The sequence below is a fragment of the Xenopus laevis genome, chromosome 3S (genome assembly GCF_017654675.1).
Source record: "Xenopus laevis strain J_2021 chromosome 3S, Xenopus_laevis_v10.1, whole genome shotgun sequence".
In the NCBI taxonomy this organism is placed as follows: Eukaryota; Metazoa; Chordata; class Amphibia; order Anura; family Pipidae; genus Xenopus; species Xenopus laevis.
In genome coordinates, this window is record NC_054376.1 from 88,745,001 (window position 1) to 88,764,962 (window position 19,962).

The following is a 19,962-nucleotide window of genomic DNA, read 5'->3' on the forward strand; positions in this document are numbered from 1 at the left end:
TCCAGAAATGTTTAAAAAGGTTAAAGTATCCTTGTAATGATCAGCAAATTCCACAACTTAACTTCCAACACTATATTTTAATTCCCCTAATGCAAAAGTCTGCAAATGAAGTTGACATACACTAGAATGTAAATGAAGTTGACATACACCAGTGGTTAATGCAAGAAAATGAATTCAGCTTTGGCTACACTAAAAATCATCTAACTATTTAAAGAGAGAGAGATTGTTTACACAGTTTTTCTTGTCAAGGTCAAACATGCAATAGTATATGAGCAATAATTATTCTAAACAAAGTTTAATCTAATTAACTCTAATGCTCTAAGAGCTAAGATAGATAAGGTTACTATTTTACCAATTAATAAGCATAAACCTTGTTAGTTCACACGAGGAGATTCAGGGAGATTTTGACGCCTGGCGACTAATCGCCTCGTCTTCTGGGCGACAATCTCCCCGAACTGCCTCAGCGTCTCGTCCCATAGGCTATAATGAAAAGTCGCCTGCGCTAAAGCACACGCGGCGCAGCGTTTTCCGAAGTCGTCTGAAATTGGCTCACGAAATCCATAAGAAAGAAAGTGTTTCCATTTAAAACATTTCAGACGGTTTACATGTTTTGTGCCCAAGAAGCACTTAATCATAGGCTGAAAGTGCATAAGAGAACATGGCATTTAAAGAACAAGCAGCGAACAGAAAAAAAAACAGAAAAAAAGCATACCCTGTATACAAACACACTGAACAGCTCTAAAACACTGTATAAATATTCTAAAGGTACAAAAAGATTACAAAAAAAAGTTACACAAAATAATTCACAACCATTCTTTCATGCTACCATCCTGTAGAAGCCTTTGATTAAAGGGGAGGTTCACCTTTAAAGCAACAGTAACACCAAAAGAAGAAAGAGTTTTAAAGGAATGAGAATATAATGTACAGTTGCCCTGCACTGGGAGAACTGGTGTTTGCTTCAGAAACATTACTACAGTTTATATAAACAAGCTGTGTAGCCATGGGGCCATTATAGAATGCTCAATTGGTCATCAATATTTATTATTTATATATTTTTTTAAATTATTTTCCTTCTTGCCTTCTGACTTTCCAGTTTTCAGATGGAAGTTACTGATTCCATCTTAAAACAAATGCTAAGGCTACAAATGTATTGCTATTTCTACTTAATATTAATCATCTTTCTATTCAGGCCTTCTCCCATTCTTATTTGAGTCTCTTATTCAAATCAATATATGGTTGCTAGGGTAACTTGGACCCTAGCAACCAGATTGTTGGAATTGCAAACTGCAGAGCTGTGGAATAAAAAGCTAAATAACGCAAAATCTACAAATCATACAAACATTAGAAACAATCGCTATTTGTCTGATATATCTACATCATACTAAAATTTAACTCAAAGGTTAACAAACCCTTTTAAGTTAAAGAAACCATAAGGCATCTTGGATGTTGTCTGTTCCCTTGCTCCCTGATATTTCCTCTTTTGATTGGCTCAGCAGGAAAACCAGTCTGACTGCAAACTTCAACAAATAGGAAAGGTATACCAGTGTAAAAATGACACAACCAGGCTACACACCATGATACATGAACCCCCCCAAATCAGAATATTCTGATAGGCATAGGTGTCTTTAAGCACCAAACTGAACTGGTAATAGAAGAGTAGCCCATATGCAATGTGTCAGCTGAGAGATACTACAGCTATGCTGCATATGTACTCAAGAGAAGTACGGGAACATGTGCACAAATTATTTTGCTTAAACACAGGGCAACAACACACTATATTTTAATGACTTTAAAACAATTACATTTTTAATGTTACTGTTCCTTTAATGGATTGCAGGGATGCACCAATTAAGCCAAACAGAATCACCCACAAAATATACAGCCAAACTATTTTCCACTTTAAATGTTTTGGAGGGGGAAAAAAGGTTCTGCCACATTTTTGTATATGAAATCCTTTAATTATGTTGAATGCCTTTAATTTTCTTGTTTTCAGCTCTTTGGCTGGTGGGAGGTTAGGATTTCCCTACAAAAAATAAAGAACGCACCGAATGGTCATCCCAGGTCTCTTACATTTAGCCTAAATTACTGCCCATACATTGCAGAGATTTCTGACACTATGAAAGCAATCATACATGTCAAATGAAACCAAATTACATACAAAAATCCTGCTAATATATCATGTAAATCAGTGATCCCCAACCAGTAGCTTGTGAGCAACTGTTGGAAGCAAGTTTTAATTGCATAAAAACTAAGTATATTGCCAAGTAGAGTCTCCTGTAGGATGCCAGTCCACATAGGGGCTACCAAATAGCCAATAACAACCCTTATTTGGCACCTCAAGGGACTTTTTCGTGCTTGTGTTGCTCCCCAACTCTTTTTACATTTGAATGTGGCTCATGGGTAAAAAAGGTTGGGGACCCCTGATGTAAAGCATGTGGCAGTTATGGGCCTAATTACATAAGTAAAAATAGACTACATTGTCATAGGTGCTTTTAGCAAACAGCACACAGCATCCGATACAAAAAAACTGCACTACCATACATTGAAAAGTATCAATAAATTGTCTGCATTGTTTTTAATTATGAGTATGTTCCTAAAATTAAGTAGAGTAGGAAACCTTGTAACACAAACAATATTGTGGACAGAGGATGTCCTTGCAGAACCTGTTTCTGTTTTCCAGTGAGACTTTACCCCTCTGCAATATTCTCTTTCCTTCTGCGGTGCCAAGGTCGTGGCTACTCTGTCAGATGGAAGTTAAACGCTCTTTACTTATTTATTGCACAAGCCTTTTAATAAATGATGTATTGTGCTTGCACACAATCAGGTGGTTTCAGCTCAATGCACCCAAAATTATGCAACCATGCTTTTAAAAAGAATGCTCATTTATACATGCAAGTGCAATGCACTAAGACAAAATCTAATTTAAAGGGGTTATTTACCTTTAAACACTTTTTCAGTTCAATTGGTTTCAGATAGATCACCAGAGATAAAGACTTTTTCCAGTTACTTTCTATTTTCTATCTGTGACCATTTTCGTAATATTGAAGTGTAAAATTTCATTTTTCACCTACTAAAGCAGCTCTGGGAGGGAGGGGGGGTCACTGACTCTAACTCAAAATTTAAAAAAAAGATGTAATGTTTGCTTATTTATGAAAAATAAATAGACTCTCTACACTTTGCTTTAAAATATACCTATATCTATCTATCTTTATATAATGTGCCAGCCGAGAAGTAGTTAATATCAGTACATATTGAGACAAGCTCTTCTGGTCTGGATAGCTACTAGTGAAATATAATGTGGAAGCAAGAGAAGGCTACACACACACACACACACACGGATGATCTTAGTACATAAAGACTATAAAGTCAGATGGAACCAATAATAAAAGTTCCACATACAGCTTTCTTATGAAGTCCCAAGAACTATCCAATGCTAAAAGAGTATATTATCATTTGTAATAATATACAAGATTTGGTGAGTTGTGTCACTCAAATTACATAATTAAGCATATCATTTACAAAGTACAGATCTTGATAAATCCAAAAAAGTTTTGCATAGTAGCCCAATGCACGGTCAAAGCCAGTGACCTTTCTCAATGTTTGTTTTGCTTGAGAAGTGACATTGGCTGTAACCTTAATGATGGGTTACTAGGTAAATAAAACTTTTTGCCTTACCAAGACCTGCTGTAGTGAATTTAAATGGATGCTTTTTATCAGCACCCAGGCTACTCTCCTCTTTGCAAAATATAAAGTATATGATAGATGGATATGAAATTATGTTCACACATATTGTAAAAAAAAAAGGATATAAGTCACCAAGGAGTTCAAGCCATCAATAGGCTAGAGCAGGGGTAGGGAACCTGCGGCTCTAGAGCCGCATGTGGCTCTTCAGCCTGCTTGCTGCGGCTCAGTCTTGCGCCTTTGTCTGTCAGGTCGTATTTACAGCCCTCGCACCTGCTGGTGGCTTCTTGAGTGTGCGACCGCGGTAAGCATACTCAAGAAGCTGCCAGCAGGTGCGAGGGCTGTATAGACGTCCCAGGAGTGGCAAGACTGAGCCACAGCAAGATGATTCTTCATGGTCCTTACCGCGGTCACACACTCAAGACAAGAGAGAGACGATCAGCATGGAGCTTCAGAAACAGAAGTCACATTAAACAGATGAGAACACTAGCATTTAATAGGGCTATTCAGTGTTTAATTTTATTCAAAGTAGCCCTGCATATACACAATGCACTTCTGTTTGTTGTATTCTGTTGTTGTAACAGTTAAAATTAAAAAAGTTTATAAGCTGTGTTATGTTTTGCGGCTCCAGACTTTTTTCTTTAGCTGGAGAGGGGCAAAATGGCTCTTATGATCGTAAAGGTTGCTGACCCCTGGGCTAGAGGCAGACGGCAGAGTGCTTTCATGCAGGTCATGGAACTATGAGGTGTCTAAAACCATCATCATTTTCCAAAAGCGAGTTCATTATTCCCTACATAAATAACATGCATGGGGGGGGGGGGTCATCACTTAGCTCTCAGGCCTCTAGTTTTACTTTAGCAGGCATTATGACGGCTAAACAACAGATTATATTTTACATGCCGTACCACACACACACACACCGTGAAAATGAGCCCCAGAGGTAGTAAATCCTTATAGCGACTGTAGTTGCTGAGGCCTTATTTCTTACTTCATTAAATTAAGATTATGTAGAGCTTTCTGCAAGGAAAATATTGAATTGTAAAATGTGCAGCCTGTTTGAATTCAATGTTTGCTCACCAATGATAAGCCATTAGAAAACTATTCTCCAGTTGCAAAAGATAATTATCCACTGTTCAGAAGAGTGCAAATCTAAAAACCAAGGATAGAATTACAAAGGCATGAAACAAAGCAAAGATGAGAGGTTGATCATGCAAGTTTAATGTCTTTGCCGTGGAGAGTTTCAAGCAGACTAGCGATACAGCACTGAAAGCAATAACAAAAACTCCCAGTGGTTTAAAGTCCTAATAATGGATTTGGAACAATGACAGCAAAACCCTTGAAGGAGAAACCCACAAGAGAACATTATTACTATACATTAGAATATGTTGATCTATTAGTACTTAGCAAAGACTACTATGCCTGAAACACAAAAAAGCAAGCCCACAACTCTGCAATGATGGCGGCAGACATTTTCTTAAATCACTTTTATCTTGGTTATCAAATACAGAAATTTCCCTTATGTATAAAAATAATATATTCAATACCGAGCAATGTTCCCTGTAAGCTGTGCGCTCATGTGGACACACACAAATTTTGAGGCCAGCGTACACAATTATTGGTGTGCACAAATAATTGTGTGAAAAAAAAGTTTTGTATTCATTCTGCTGCGAACACACATTTTAAAAAAAAATGCGCACCACGCGTAATTTTTTTGCACACATAGCGAACAAGGAATTAGAGGGAACATTGCTCCTTAGTGTTTTAAAACCACCTCTAATGATCCTTTACCCACCTTATTTAACACACAGATAAGCAAAATGTCAAAGGGAGTATTTAGGTGATCTACATACTCCCTATGACAGTGAATTGATCTACATGTGTATTTACTATGGAGTGACCAAGCTAAACATTACACTTCACTACAGGTATGGGACCTGTTATCTAGAATGAGCAGGCTTTTCCCCATAAGGGATCTTTACCTAATTTGGATCTGCATACCACAACCCTGCTAAAAAAAATTAAACAAAAAATAAACCCTATAGGATTGTTTGGGCTCAAATAAAGTTTATTTATATCTTAGTTTGGATCAAGTACAAGGAACTGTTTTATTATTACAGAGAAAACCAGATGGAGTCTATGGGTGATTAGAGCTTTCTAAACACTGGGTTTCTGGTAATGGACACAATACCTGTATTTTATTTTACATATTAAATTCATTTAGATATATGTTTACGATATATACATTTTCAGTGACATTAAAAGCATTGACTCTTCCTTAATGTTTTGGGTTATTGCACTGAAACACTTGTAATTTTACTGAAATTGCTTGAGTGAAATAGAATTATTCATTTATTTTTTAAAAAAAAAAATGCATAGTCAATATACTATTCTTGTAGATTGATGGTAGTTATAATCAGTGATGTGGAATTCAAGGATTTATTCAAGTTTGCAACTGGGCAACAGCTCATTTTGCCATCTAACTGGCCAACTAAGAGCAATATCTCTGCATTCCCTCAGTGACTAGCAATTATATATCAAATGGCCCAAGCACCTTGCCCACATTTGTATACATTTATCTCATAAAAAATATATCTTTGGTTTGTTTGTGAGGTTTAAAAACATTACATTTGAAAAATTCATGAGAATTTGCTTTTGCTGATTAACATCCAAAAACCCTAAACTGTACTGTGGGTAATAAAACATATTAATACAAGTATTGTGCTTAAGAACTTACTGGAAAAATTTGCCCCGTACCCAAATGCCCACTCCTCACAGTACTGGTCTTTGACTTGGACATTCAAGAACTCTCTATTTCTTTTTCCATTCCAAGTTTTACAGTTGGTATCAGGTTCTTCTGGTGAAATGCTGACTTTGGTTACATGTAGGTCACATGATGAAATTTTAGGGTTCTTAGCAAATCTCTGTTTCTTTCAGCATCTTGCATTCTGCTCTTGGGTAGAAGTTGTTTATACGGCCTGGCCTAGGAAGCCTGGTTCTATTTGAATCCTCTTTTCTCCACATATAAGCAATATAATTCGTAGATATTTAATAGAGGGCAAAATGAATAACAATGTTTGCACTGTGCAAGATATTTCTGTATATAGCCTGTCAGATTCAAGAGGGCCAGACAGTTTTGACAGAAAAACACGCATTAATTAAGGCATGCCTGTTACATTTCAAACAAACATCACACTAACTGATGGTATAACTAGTAGACGAGCTAGATGTGCATAAAACACATTTCCCAGCACCAGAATCAATATATGGCAGATGCATACGCACTATAGGCATCTGTTAAAATGTCTCCGATATACAGGTATGGGATCTCTTGTACAAAAAACACAGGAAGTTCAGAATTTCAGAAAGGTCACCTCCCATAGACTTCATTTTAAGCAAATAGATCTAATTATCTTTTTCTTCGTGATAATAAAATAGACTGATAATTGATCCTGACTAAGCTGCACGAATCCATATTGATGGCAAAACTGGGATTATTTAATGTTTAAATATTTTCAGCAGACTTAAGGTATGGAGAGCCAAATTATGGAAAGATCACTTATCCAAAAAACCCCAGGTCTAAATCTTTCCAGAGAACTGATAATATACCTGCATCAGAACATTACAATTACATTTGGCTAGTTAAAATGATCCCCTGCACTTTTAAAACATACATTAGGCCAATTTCCATACAACTAAAAATATATTAGGGACTTCTGCACTCCAGATAATGTTTATACAGATTATCAACCCAGCTTTCCCAAAACTCTGCTTCTGCAACAGCATCAGAGAGTGGGAAACCCCTGATCCACCTGATTTCTTGTACTTCAGCATTTTACATTGCCCACAAAAAATCCCTAGCCAAAATACAATGGTCACCTTAATTAGGCTTAAATTAACTTTCAGGGACTTAGATAATACAATTATGAATAATAAACAATTTTTCAATTGGGATTTTTATAGTTTTGTAGGATGTTTTGCAATCTTGATCTTTCCAACCTTTAAAACACTGTAACCCTGACAACCAGACTGATAGCGAGTGCAACAAGGCTGTATCTCATTCACCATTTATCTTCCATCTTTAAATCTGAAACTGGAGGACTGCATAACAAATTATTATACCATCTACTGTATATGCAGCAACGGATTTACACCAGGTGCTGCCCTAAGCACTGCCCTTTTTATTCATATTCCAGGTTTTTATTCAAATAAATGCATTGTTGCTAAGGTCATTTGGACCCTAGCAACCAGACTACTGAAACTGCAAACTGGAAAGCTGCTGAATAAATATTTCAAAATCCACAAATAACAACCAATTGCAAATTTTTCAGGATATCATTCTCTAAATTACTGATCCCCCAACAAGTGGCTTGGGGGCAGCATATTGCTCACCAACACCTTGGATGTTGCTCCCAGTGGCCTCAAAGCAGGCGTTTACTTCTGGATTTCAGGCTTGGAGACAAGTTTTGGTTGCATGAAAACAGGGGTACTGAAAAACAGAGCCTCCTGTAGGATGCCAGACCACATAGGGGCTACCAAATAGCCAATCACAGCCCTTATTTGGCACGCCCAGGGACTTTTTTCATGCTTGTGTTGCTTCCCAAGTCTTTTTACATTAGAATGTGGCTCACAGGTAAGAAAGGTTGGAGACCCATGTTCTAAATTATACTAAAAGTTAATTTAAAGGTAATACAACCCCTTGAAAAATGAGTATAACTAATATATCAAGCTGCAGCAATTTATAAGGTTGGTGGCATGACCTACTTCGTTACTACAGGGAAACGTGAAAAGGAGAAGACTATTTTTTTAAACTTATATGTTAGAAAAAAATAGAAAGCAATTCAAGTAAGTAATTTGTTGTATGCTATTTGAAAACAAATTTTGCAAAGGTTATCAAGTCATTTAAATAACCAGTAATGATTTCACTACTAATTCATTTTAGTAGTAAATAACCAGAAACCATATCCCTACTAACTAAAAAATGTATTTGACAAAAAGTTACTTTTTTATACTGTTGCTTATATTGTGTATTTACACACATTGTGCAGGTCATTGAACATAAACACACATCCTAAGCCTATCAGACAGAATCTAGCATTATTCTATCACTGACTTGCACCAATAATGATCAGAGCTTGATCAGCAAATCTAACAAGAGATTTGCAAATACAGCTCAAGAGTCTTTTATGTGGTAGGTGGTGTCTAATGCTGCGATGAGATCATTATACATAACTCCAATTACAAAATATTCTAAAAGGGGAAGTAAAGCCTGATACAATGGGGGATGCCCAACATAATGAGACTTGTCCAAGAAAGATAATATTTAGCTAGTTAGTGACACATGAAAGGATCACAAAAACATTTTTCTAAAGCATACGCAAGATTTGCATATATAATAGAATCCCACCTACTGTACTGCAAAATTTAGGTCAAACTGTGTCTAAAATGTTCGTTGAAGAAAATGGTCAATCCTGATTGCAGCAATTTCACATGCACCACTTTCTAATAGAGGCTAGAGCACAAACACCGGGTTTTGGTGAGAGAGATGTGCACTTTGAGTATTTTTTGGATTTATTTTTTTAATCTTAGGGTTTTAAACAACTAAACATTTATACTTTGCAGAGATTGTAGAGCACACTACAGGTATGCCTGCCCAATGACTTAACATCAATGACACATTTTCCTTGTCCTTTCATAAAACTCATCAATAACATCATACAGCCAACCTACAACATCATACAGCAAAACATGGCTGCATTAATTTAAAATGAAAAAAATAACCATCTAGTTAAATGAACTGTGAACAACTTGTGTAAAAGTTGCTACATCAGTAATATGGACTCACTTATTCAGGAGATGCCCCACAAAAAAAGTGGGGGGGTGATCTGCCAAAACAGTACGGGCAAATTTATGTACAAATGGACTGGTTACTATACAATTCTATTTTGTTAATGTCTGTGAAATGGACTACCTAGAGGTCAATACTTGCAACCAGTTGAGCAAACTGTCCATATGGTTGCATTTATAGCAGACTAAACTCCCAGGCTAATGTCACAGCAGGAGATCCTCCACCAAAAGAAAAATGTCTGACACATCCATGCCATAGACTTGTATGTAAAATATGGGATGTCATATAAGCAGTTTTAGGCGTTTATCCACAGGAGAAAATAATATGGTGGAGGTTCTGTCTGGTGACACTAGCCTTAAAACTGATTCTGTGTGAAGGGCAGGTTGTTCACAATATGTAAATTCCAAAAGTGCTATAAAAACTTAGATTAAGATAATTCTGCAATTTTAGAGCAGAAATGTGATAGTCGTTATTAAAAGAATGTTACAAAGTTAATTTTGTAACGAGATCACGGCAAGTTTCCAGAGCACGTGATATTCATGTGCTACTTTTAACCTGGTAAGCTTATTATGACTTGGACACTAATGCTGTCTCAACATAGTCTTCTGTTGTATTGTACTGTATAAAGAATTCAGAAGTAGGTGTCTGTCCTACAAAATAGGTCAGTAAAAAGATGTAGATAAACAACTGTCATAACAAACATAAGTAGATGCTATTATCCAGAAATCTGTTATACAAAAATGGTGCAGTAGTTGGCGCACTCCAAGGCCAAATAAAAATACAAAGGAAGGGCGGCTGGTCTGGCCGCGATAGTTAAAAAAAACATACAAAAAAGAAAAAAAATGATCAACGCACATTCCCTAGTTCACTGTTTCACACATGAATTAAGCATCTAAGCGAATGCATGTATTTTGCAAACAGGGTTTTTTTTTTTAGTTACAAAATGATGATCATAAAATTGATTATCCAGAATTCTGTTATGCAAGATGCTCCATGTTAGAGCAATATGGCAGAACACTATAGGGTTAAACAAAGACAGAAAAGTCTGATAAGCAAAAGGGATCAATAATGTACAGTAACCATAGTGTCACTGTATAAGGCTTGGGAATGCCAATACATGGAACAAGAACAAAGGCCTGGGGTACCTTGTGCAGAGAGTGATTGGGGTTATATTATAACCACACTCCAGACGGTATGTATAGAACAAACCTTTGGTGCAAAAAAAGAAGCAAAAGTTGTTTGCCTAAACATAAACATTGCCATTTCTAAGAAATAAACAAACAAAAATAACAATACAATGTTACAAATAAAAGGAGGGACGACCCTTTTGTAAAAGTCAAAGGAAGGACATCTTTGAATGTTTGACTACCACTCCCAGAATCGTTGGACAACATTTGTCTGCGGGCAGCTGTGAGATAATAGTGTGCGCCACAACAATAATAGCGCCTCAGGCTACTCACTTGGAACATATGACCTGCCTACAGGGCGCAGGCGAGGCCTAGATATGAGCAGCAAGACTATTCTCCATCGCATTTGTTAATGAATCGTTCAGGGAGAACTAGGTTGCTTGGGCACAAAGCTACGGTGCGCCGAACGGGTCAAACCAACCATTACAGGGCGGCCACATTGATAAGGAAGCTGCTGAAGTGCCAGCTCCGGTCTCTTTCGCACAAACAATAGCATGAGCGAGTACACACAAAAGAAATGCCATTCTGGATGCCCTGAACTACAAACCGGCTCCTGTGGCTCCCTTATCCCTAAGCGTCTCCCTCCCGACACCCTATTACCTGTCAAAGCCGTTTGGCTGCAACACACGGGGAGAGGAATACAAGTCCAAATCAGTGCCCGCGCAGCGCGCTCCCACCAGGAATAGCAGGTGCAAACTACATGGGAAAAAGAAACATATTCACCGGCCAGAGCAGGAACGCGCTTGCATGACGTCAACGACCCTTCCCAACCAATGAGAGCTAAAGAGTTCTGCGCACCTGCGTGGAGGAAAGGGACGCGCGCTCGTGACGTCACATCGTAGGTCGGTCAACCTGAGCATAGGATTATTAGAATAATGCTGCGTCAGGGGAATTGGCAAATAAACTTTCATGGCGAACATGAGTCACGTAGAGGGTTTACAATCAAACAACTGAAAAGGGAAAGTTCCCTATACATTCTATTTTAGTATGTTACAGATTGGCCTCAGTTTATCCACTTTATTGGTATTTATTTTTTCTTTTCTAAATGATTAGCTTCCTCTTCTGCCTTTTTCCGTCTTCCAAATTGCTGTCACAGCCCCCAGCTGCTCCCCCTGTGAGGCTACAATGTTATTACTTATATTTACTTGTATTTCTATTCATGGCCTCTTCTCTTCATATTCCTGCCTCATTCAGAGTACTGCTTGGTTGCTACGGTAAACTGACCCTAGCAATCAGCTGCTGATTTTCAAACTGGAGATCCACTGAGCAAAAAGCTAAATAATTAAAAAAAAAAATATACAATAAAAAAAATTAAGACTAATTGCACAGAATACCACTACATCATTATGAAGTCAATTTAAAGGTAAACTTACCATTTAAAATCACTGAACAAACACATGGACATTTGAAAGTTGCTTTCAAATCTCTTTCAGTAGGCAAAAATGTTCAGGGGTATAGCCTAGGTTACACGCATATGTTTCACACAATTCTTTGCTTAGTCTTATGCTTACTTGTGAGACCAGTTCCCCAGAATCAAAGTAATATGAACAATATTTATATTTAATGCATTTTGCATATAGCTGTGCAACTTGGTATTGCTGTTCTGTCATTGTGGTGTCATTTGTTACAGATCTGGGCTGTGCACCCAGATACATGGATGAGTGGCTATCAGGGCCTGGGCCTATTTATTTTTATTTCTAGTTAACAGTGTGTTTAAAGGTTTGCTGCATAGTGCACCACTTATTTGTGGTTTTTGTATATCTAATGGTGGCCATACACGGGCCGATAAAAGCTGCTGACAGACCAAGTCGGCAGCTTATTGGCCCGTGTATGGAGCCCCCCAACGGGCTTCCCCGGTCGAGATCTGGCCGAAAGTCAGCCAGATCTCGATCGGATGGGACTAAAAATCCCGTCAGATTGCGGCCGCATCTGTTCGTTGATGCAGTCCCGTAATCCGACCACCCGTTCCCATTCGTTAGGATCCGATCGTTGGGCCCTAGGGCCCACGATCGGATCAGCCCGATATTGCCCACCTCAAGGTGGGCATATCGGAGAGAGATCCGCTCGTTTGGCGACATCGCCAAACGAGCGGATCTCTCCGTGTATGGCCACCTTAAGATTTTAAAGGAACCAACCATACATTCAATATAAATGCAGTTCTGCAAACTCCAGGGTACACTCTATACTCAATAACTTACACATTATATCGTTCGCTTGTTAGCGGGGCCAGGAGAGCAAATGTTTTACAGCCCTACACCCCATGTTTGAGAACATTCACTGTCATTTGCTTTCTATTAACTGTCAATACCTGAGGGGAGGTGGCAGTGACCATATGGCTGAAACTCCCCTACTAGCTGCGGTTAGTTCTATAGTCTGTATAGTAAGCAATTTGGTGGCATTATTTCACTGGGTAGTTAAAATTATATACTAGTAAAAAATAGTATTGTAAATTTAAAATGACTACAGTGACCTTTACTTTTTGAGTGTCTCTTTTCCAATTTCCATGTAATATTTATCATCTGGGATTTATGTATATATGTGATATATAGATCTGTGGAGCAGTTTACAATAGCCAATGGCTACAATCTCCTATAAAATATCCCGTCCATTCTTAAATCATTCCAATTAATTGTGCATTGCTACCTCTCTTAGTAAGGACTTGTTATGCAAACTAAAATTGTGTTATTCCAGCCTGGCACTGAACTATGCTACCAGAGGGCCTATTTATCATACTGCGTGAAAAACAGCGCACATCGCCACATAAAAAAACATTGTACTTATCAAACTGTGCAGCCGCTTTTAAAATGCTATGGAAAATAGAGTGTTCATTCGTCTCGTTTTTTTACTTATTTCTTTTTCCAGAGCGACTTCCACATTAATTATTTTACACAGAATGATAAATAGGCCCCAATTGTGTCTATCCATTATCTACATTTGAACCTCTTCTTCTACCCCCTGTTTACTTGTCATACTCATTCTGTTGCAAGTATCTATTCTGCTCTAATTCTGTAGCCTTATATTTTTTAGTGCAGTTTGTAAACAGTGGTACTTAACTTTCTGGATCATCTACAATAACTGAACAGGACTAAGGAAAAATAACAGCCTCCCTATATTTTTATCTTTCATCCCTATATTGGCATCAAGCATCATTTGTACCAACTTGGTGGCAACCCTAAAAAGACTAGGCACAGTACTGATCCATGTGCTACTACGCATACGACATTTGCTACAACTATCTGCTACCCTTTTTTCTGTCCCTCAGCTAGTTTCCAGTTTAAAACTATATATACATATATGTAATGGCCTTGTCCTCTGGTTTATTATTTATCTCCTTGAAACACCTAATCTAGTTTGTTTGAGAATAGTGATATTCTCTGTTTTTATTTTGCAGTGAGTAATGTACAGTTCCTCTGTGCAAGTGCATGGACAATAGAAGCTGAGGTACCTGGTCACCGTGTAGTTCAAGGCAAGATATTAAATTGATGTGGGCAGAGATGGTGGCTGCCAACAACTCTGTAGAGCTCAGCATATTTCTGTGCTCTACAGGGACAGAGTAAGCTTCCTCTAAGCTTCTAAGTAATGCACTTTGGTGGGGAGCCAGGGGGCTAGTCTATTGATATTTTATTAAAAGAATGTGATGTGAAGTTTATTGTTCTCATTCACTGAATGCATGAACTCTATCAGCACAAATTGGTTGGTTCTGGGTCAGTTGTTTCATTAAAAAAAGCGTTCAGTGTAAAAATATAAATAAAAAATACAGTAGATAGGCTGTGCAAAATATTTTTTTGTCTGCTATTAGACCCTACAGCACACTAGACTTTTTCATTGCCTGTACCAACAGTAGTGGTTATTTTCTGAAAATATGCTTGTCTGTAGTGATCCTACCTGTCGCAATAGTCAAAACATAATAGGTGCCATGAATATTCAGTGTAACTAACTTGTCTTTTAGTGGTTGTTATTTTTTTATGTACTTGAAGAACCTTAAAAATAAAAGCCACAGGCTCCATTATTAAATACTCTTGCCAGAAAGAAACTCGTGCAGGCTTCTTGTACTATTGCAAATGACATATACTGTCATTGCTCATTTGCATATTATTCATCATGTTGACAGTATGATTAATGCTAATGAGTTAGGAAACAAAATGGCCTATACTGTAGTGGAATACTTGCTGTTCTGTCTCTGCCTATTTCAGGATGACAAAAACAGATCACAAAGCTGTAATATAATGGCATTTGTTTTTTTTTATCACCCCAACCTAAATTGCTAGTGTGTCTAAAGAGATTCTGTCTAACTTACACTGTTTACACTTCAAATAATTCACTCTACCATGTAAAATGTAAATTAATTTCTTATCCAACAAGTGTATTTTTTTAGTTGTAATATTGGTGTGTAGGCAGCCATCTCATTTTGCCTGGTCATGTGCTTTCAGAAAGAGCGAGTGCTGCACTGCTTTCTGACAGGCTATTGTTTACTCAATGTAACTGAATGGATTTTTAACTATTGAGTGCTGTTCTTATATCTACCAGGGAGCTTTTACCTGGTTACCTTCCCATTATTCTGCTGATTGGCTGCTGGGGGGGGTGATATCACTCCAACTTACAGCGCAGCAGTAAAGAGTGACTGAATCAAAACACAAGTCACATGACTTGGGGCACCTGGGAATTTGACAATATGTCTAGCTAGCCCCATGTCAGATTTCAAAATGAAATATAAAAGATCAGTTTGCTATTTTGAAAAAGTGCAGAAGTCTGCTAGATCAGCACTATTAACTGATGCATTTTTAAAAATCTGAATACATAGTGACAATGACCATACTGTTACAGAGGTGCTTTATGCTGTATTACTACCTGGGCAACTAACTAGTAATTTCACAGATCATATGTTTCATATTGTCAACAGAGCTGTCACTCCAGATTTCTTAAAACAGCTTTTGAGACAGTATTAGTTTATTGTGAGAGTAAGGGGCACATTTACTATGGGTCGAATATCGATGGTTAATTAACCCTCGATATTCGACCATCGAAGTTAAATCCTTCGACTTCGAACGATCAAAGGAAAAAACGTTTGAACCAACGATTAAATCCTTTGAATCAAATGATTCAAAGGATTTTAATCCAACGATTGAACGATTTTCCTTTGATCAGAAATTACTTAGAAAGCCTATGGGGAAGGTCCCCATAGGCTAACATAGGTGCTCGGTAGGTTTTAGGTGGCGAAGTAGGTGGTTGAAGTTTTTTTTAAAGAGACAGTACTTCGTCTATCGAATGGTTGAATAGTCGAACGATTTTTAGTTTGAATCGTTCGTTTCAAAGTTGTAGTCGAAGGTCGAAGTAGCCAATTCGATGGTCGAAGTAGCCAAAAAAATACTTAGAAATTCGAAGTATTTTTCATTCTAATCCTTCACTCGAGCTTAGTAAATGTGCCCCTAAGTGTTAATAGTTAACCTGAACTACAGATACAAAAGTTTTTAGGTTCAAAGATAGATATATCCCCGCATTATATATATATACACACACACACACACACACACACACACACACACACACTAAGGGGCACATTTACTTAGCTCGAGTGAAGGGCTACTTTGACCATCGAATTGGCTACTTCGACTTCGAATTGAACGTTTCGAACTAAAAATCGTTAGACTATTCGACCATTCGATAGTCGAAGTACTGTCTCTTTAAAAAAAACTTCGACCACCTACTTCGCCACCTAAAACCTACCGAGCACCAATGTTAGCCTATGGGGACCTTCCCCATAGGCTTTCTAAGTAATTTCTGATCGAAGGAATATCGTTGGATTAAAATCCTTTGATCGAACGAAATGCGGTAAATCCTTCGACTTCGATATTCGAAGTCGAAGGATTTAACTTCGATGGTCGAATATCGAGGGTTAATTAACCCGGGATATTTGATCCATAGTAAATGTGCCCCCAAGAGTAGTGTAACGTGTGTGTCCTGTGATGAGCACCTTGTTTTTATTATTGTTCAAAGTAAGGCTTCTTTCTGGCTGACCCTGACCTCTCCTAGACATCATGATGGGCTTCTATCATTTGGTATCTGCCATCAGTCACCTCCAGTTTGGACTAGGGATGTACCGAATCCAGGATTCGGTTCGTGATTCGGCCAGGATTCTGCCTTTTTCAGCAGGATTCGGATTTGGCCGAATCCTTCTGCCCGGCCTAACCGAATCCGAATCCTAATTTGCATATGCAAATTATGGGAGGGAAATTGCGTGATTTTTTGTCACAAAACGGATTCGGGGGTTCGGCTGAATCCAAAAAAGTGGATTCGGTGCATCCCTAGTTTGGACACCTCAGATATATTTATTAAGTTCTTTAAGCTCCATATTTGTCAAATATTTAGCAAATGTTAACATATATAGTATTCGAAAAGATTTAAATTTGCTAAACCAGAATAAATAACCTAGAACTTTTTCAGATGCCATTTATTAAAAATGATTATTTTTCTCTGCATTCTAATTATGCTTTAGACCTACTTTCAGTTAAATTCCACAAGGCCACAACCCTTTTTTTGAAGGACTAGAAAATGTTCTTACTGGTTTTAACTGGGCAGGTAGGTCCCTCAGAATAAACCAGTACTCTCTAATTACCTAAAGACAGAGGGAGTCTAGGATTACCACTTATAGGCTATTTATGTGTTATAGCATGTAATGGCAGTCTATAGGATCTGTAGACAAATAGAATACTCACACACAGAAAATAAATGACACTTGCTGCCCTGGTGCTCTAGGGAAGATGGACCACACACTATTAGAAACCATTACCTCATGTGCACAACATTGAACATTTGGGATAAAATTCTAGATGCATTTAAATTAAGTTAAATTAGATCCCCTATAACCCTAATTTGTAAAAAAAAATCTTACTTCCAACTAGAATGCCGCCTTTATGGCTTATTTATTGAAGGATGAATTTTAGGTTTTTGAAACCACAACTAAACTCACAAACTCCAAAACCATAAATGTAACTTAATTTATTAAACTATCCACATATGAAAAGTGTAAATCATAAAAAAGGATGCAGTAAAAAATATGAATACCTCGAAAAACTTTAAATATTTGAGTTTTTTGGACAATTCCTAGTGAAAACAAATCCAAAAATCTGATTTGATTTAAAGCAGTCCACTAAGGTCAGCACAAATTCCATTGACTTTTTTTTTTACTAGGCAAAGTTTGGTATTAAAGGTGTTTGTGTTTTTTTCACTTAATAAATTTTTGATTTTTAGATAGGAAAATTTGTGGGGAAAAAAACCCAATTTGATTTAATAAGTGGGGCCCCTAGATTTAAGACATAGATTCCAACTGCCAATCCTTAGTTCCTACTCCTATTTTAAAACAGTTGACAGATTTCTATTTATAATCATAGACACTCTCAGGTTTGACAAACACATGGATTTACCTTAAACTTCTTGAATCACCTTATGTCACAAGGAGCATTCAGCAAGGCCAAACAGAGTTTGAGAAACTCTGTACTTGCTTTCCAACTACTTTATGCTCTAGCCCAGGGTTGTCCAAAATGTAGATCAGGATCTACCAGTAGACCTTTAGCTGGTGATCAGTAGAGTGCCAACAATCAGATCGTCTAATTTACCCTCCTATTTCATTCTTTTCCTTCAGATGTTTATTATGTTAAAGGGGACCCGTCACCCAAGAAAATTATTCCAAATCCTATTTTATCATGTCAGTCAAGCAAAATTAATTACACTATATAAATTATTTGAATCTTGTTTCCTTTGGTCTGGGAACTCATAATTGTAGCAAGCAGGCAGGAGCAATTTTGTGGACACTGTTATTAATGCAAGCCCTGCATCATCTCAGAATCTTGTTTGTGCACCAGAATGGGGGACCCGATATACATCCCCATGCCCTGGCTACACAATTAAATGGTTAAGAGAGAGGGGGAATGTGGGGAGTGCAGTTACATCTAGGAAGTGCTGAATGGAAAGTGAAAGAAATTGCTTGTCCCGCCTCTATGTCTAAGGCATAGAGGAGGGGCAGACAATATTTGATTGACAGCTGAGATTTTTAAATGAGTTTACAACAGCTATGAATGCTTTTATAAAAAAAAGAATTTGGATTTCATGTTTTATTTGAAAAGAACTTTTATAATACAGCTTTTTATGTCTGGGTGACAGGTCCACTTTAAGATTACATAAGTAATAGTTGTTTGTTAAATATAGCAAAAAGAAAATGATCTTGTAGATCAATATAATATTTAAGTTATATTTTCCATGGAACAGAATGCTAACAATGCTTTTATGGATGTAGATCATAATGGCACAACATCACTAAAAGTAGACCCTGCATTATTAAAGTATGGGCACTCCTGCACTAGCCACTATAGAAAGCAGAGTCTGGCAACCAGTAAGCACAGATAAACTGTCATGGTTTCCTTTTAACCTGTGAAATCAGGGTTGTTTGTGCATAAAAATGTAATTCTAATAATACACTATACAGTATTTTAAAAATGTTGATAGTTGTTAAAGTTATTTATTAATGAAACTGCAATTGAAGTTGTGTTTCTTTATCCCTTTCTGTTCTTTGGATCTGATTCTCAGTCAGGTCTCCTCAAGGTCTTTTAATCAGCTGGTTTGCAACATTGTTTCTGGAGTCAAAATTAAAAAAACATGTGTAATCACATTGGATTACATGAAACAAACTGCCTTTAAAACTGTACCCAATAATCCAGTTTAGATTATTCATCTCATCTATTCTGTCCCTTCATTCCAGCACTTAATTTGATGGTTCTCTGCAACAAATAAACTGATCACTACTTCCGTTTTGCTTTCAGTCTCAAAAAATAAGTAATTTTTTTGTAGGCACTACAAATTAGGTATCTTCTCTGCTCATGTGTTATAGAATGCTGATTTTTAAACTGTTGTTGAATAGTATCAGGTTCCTCTATCAGTATGCAATGACTTTCACTTTATCATGTGCTTAACACAGACTGCATGGCCTTAGAAAACATAAATACACTGGCTAAGGAGGAATAAGACACATTTTATGGAAATTCCACTTTACATTTGCCATAAAATAGCACTATGCAACTTGTTTATAGGTGGTCAGTAGTCCTTGTCATTTTAGAGTTACATTGTGTTCCCCTGAGAGTCTGCCTGAGATCTGTTCTCAGAACCCTGGGTCAGTGGTGTTTTTCACATGCCAGGTGGACATATAAATATAGAAGAGAGAGCAAGATCAGCAGCTGTTGGCTGTTTTCATCCCCGGCA

At 37.4% G+C, this 19,962-nt stretch overlaps 1 protein-coding gene across 4 annotated transcripts in view; it reads right to left on the reverse strand.

Annotated features, from left to right (window-relative positions):
• rab3ip.S (RAB3A interacting protein S homeolog) overlaps nt 1-11,518 on the reverse strand; it is a 29,595-nt gene extending 18,077 nt beyond the window's left edge. The window contains exon 1 of one of the 4 annotated variants that reach the window (XM_018254291.2): nt 11,437-11,518. In XM_018254291.2, the coding sequence (XP_018109780.1) occupies nt 11,437-11,462 (26 nt within the window). In that variant the 5' untranslated portion in view covers nt 11,463-11,518. 4 annotated transcript variants of the gene reach the window in all.
• Between the last annotated feature and the right edge of the window lie 8,444 nt (nt 11,519-19,962).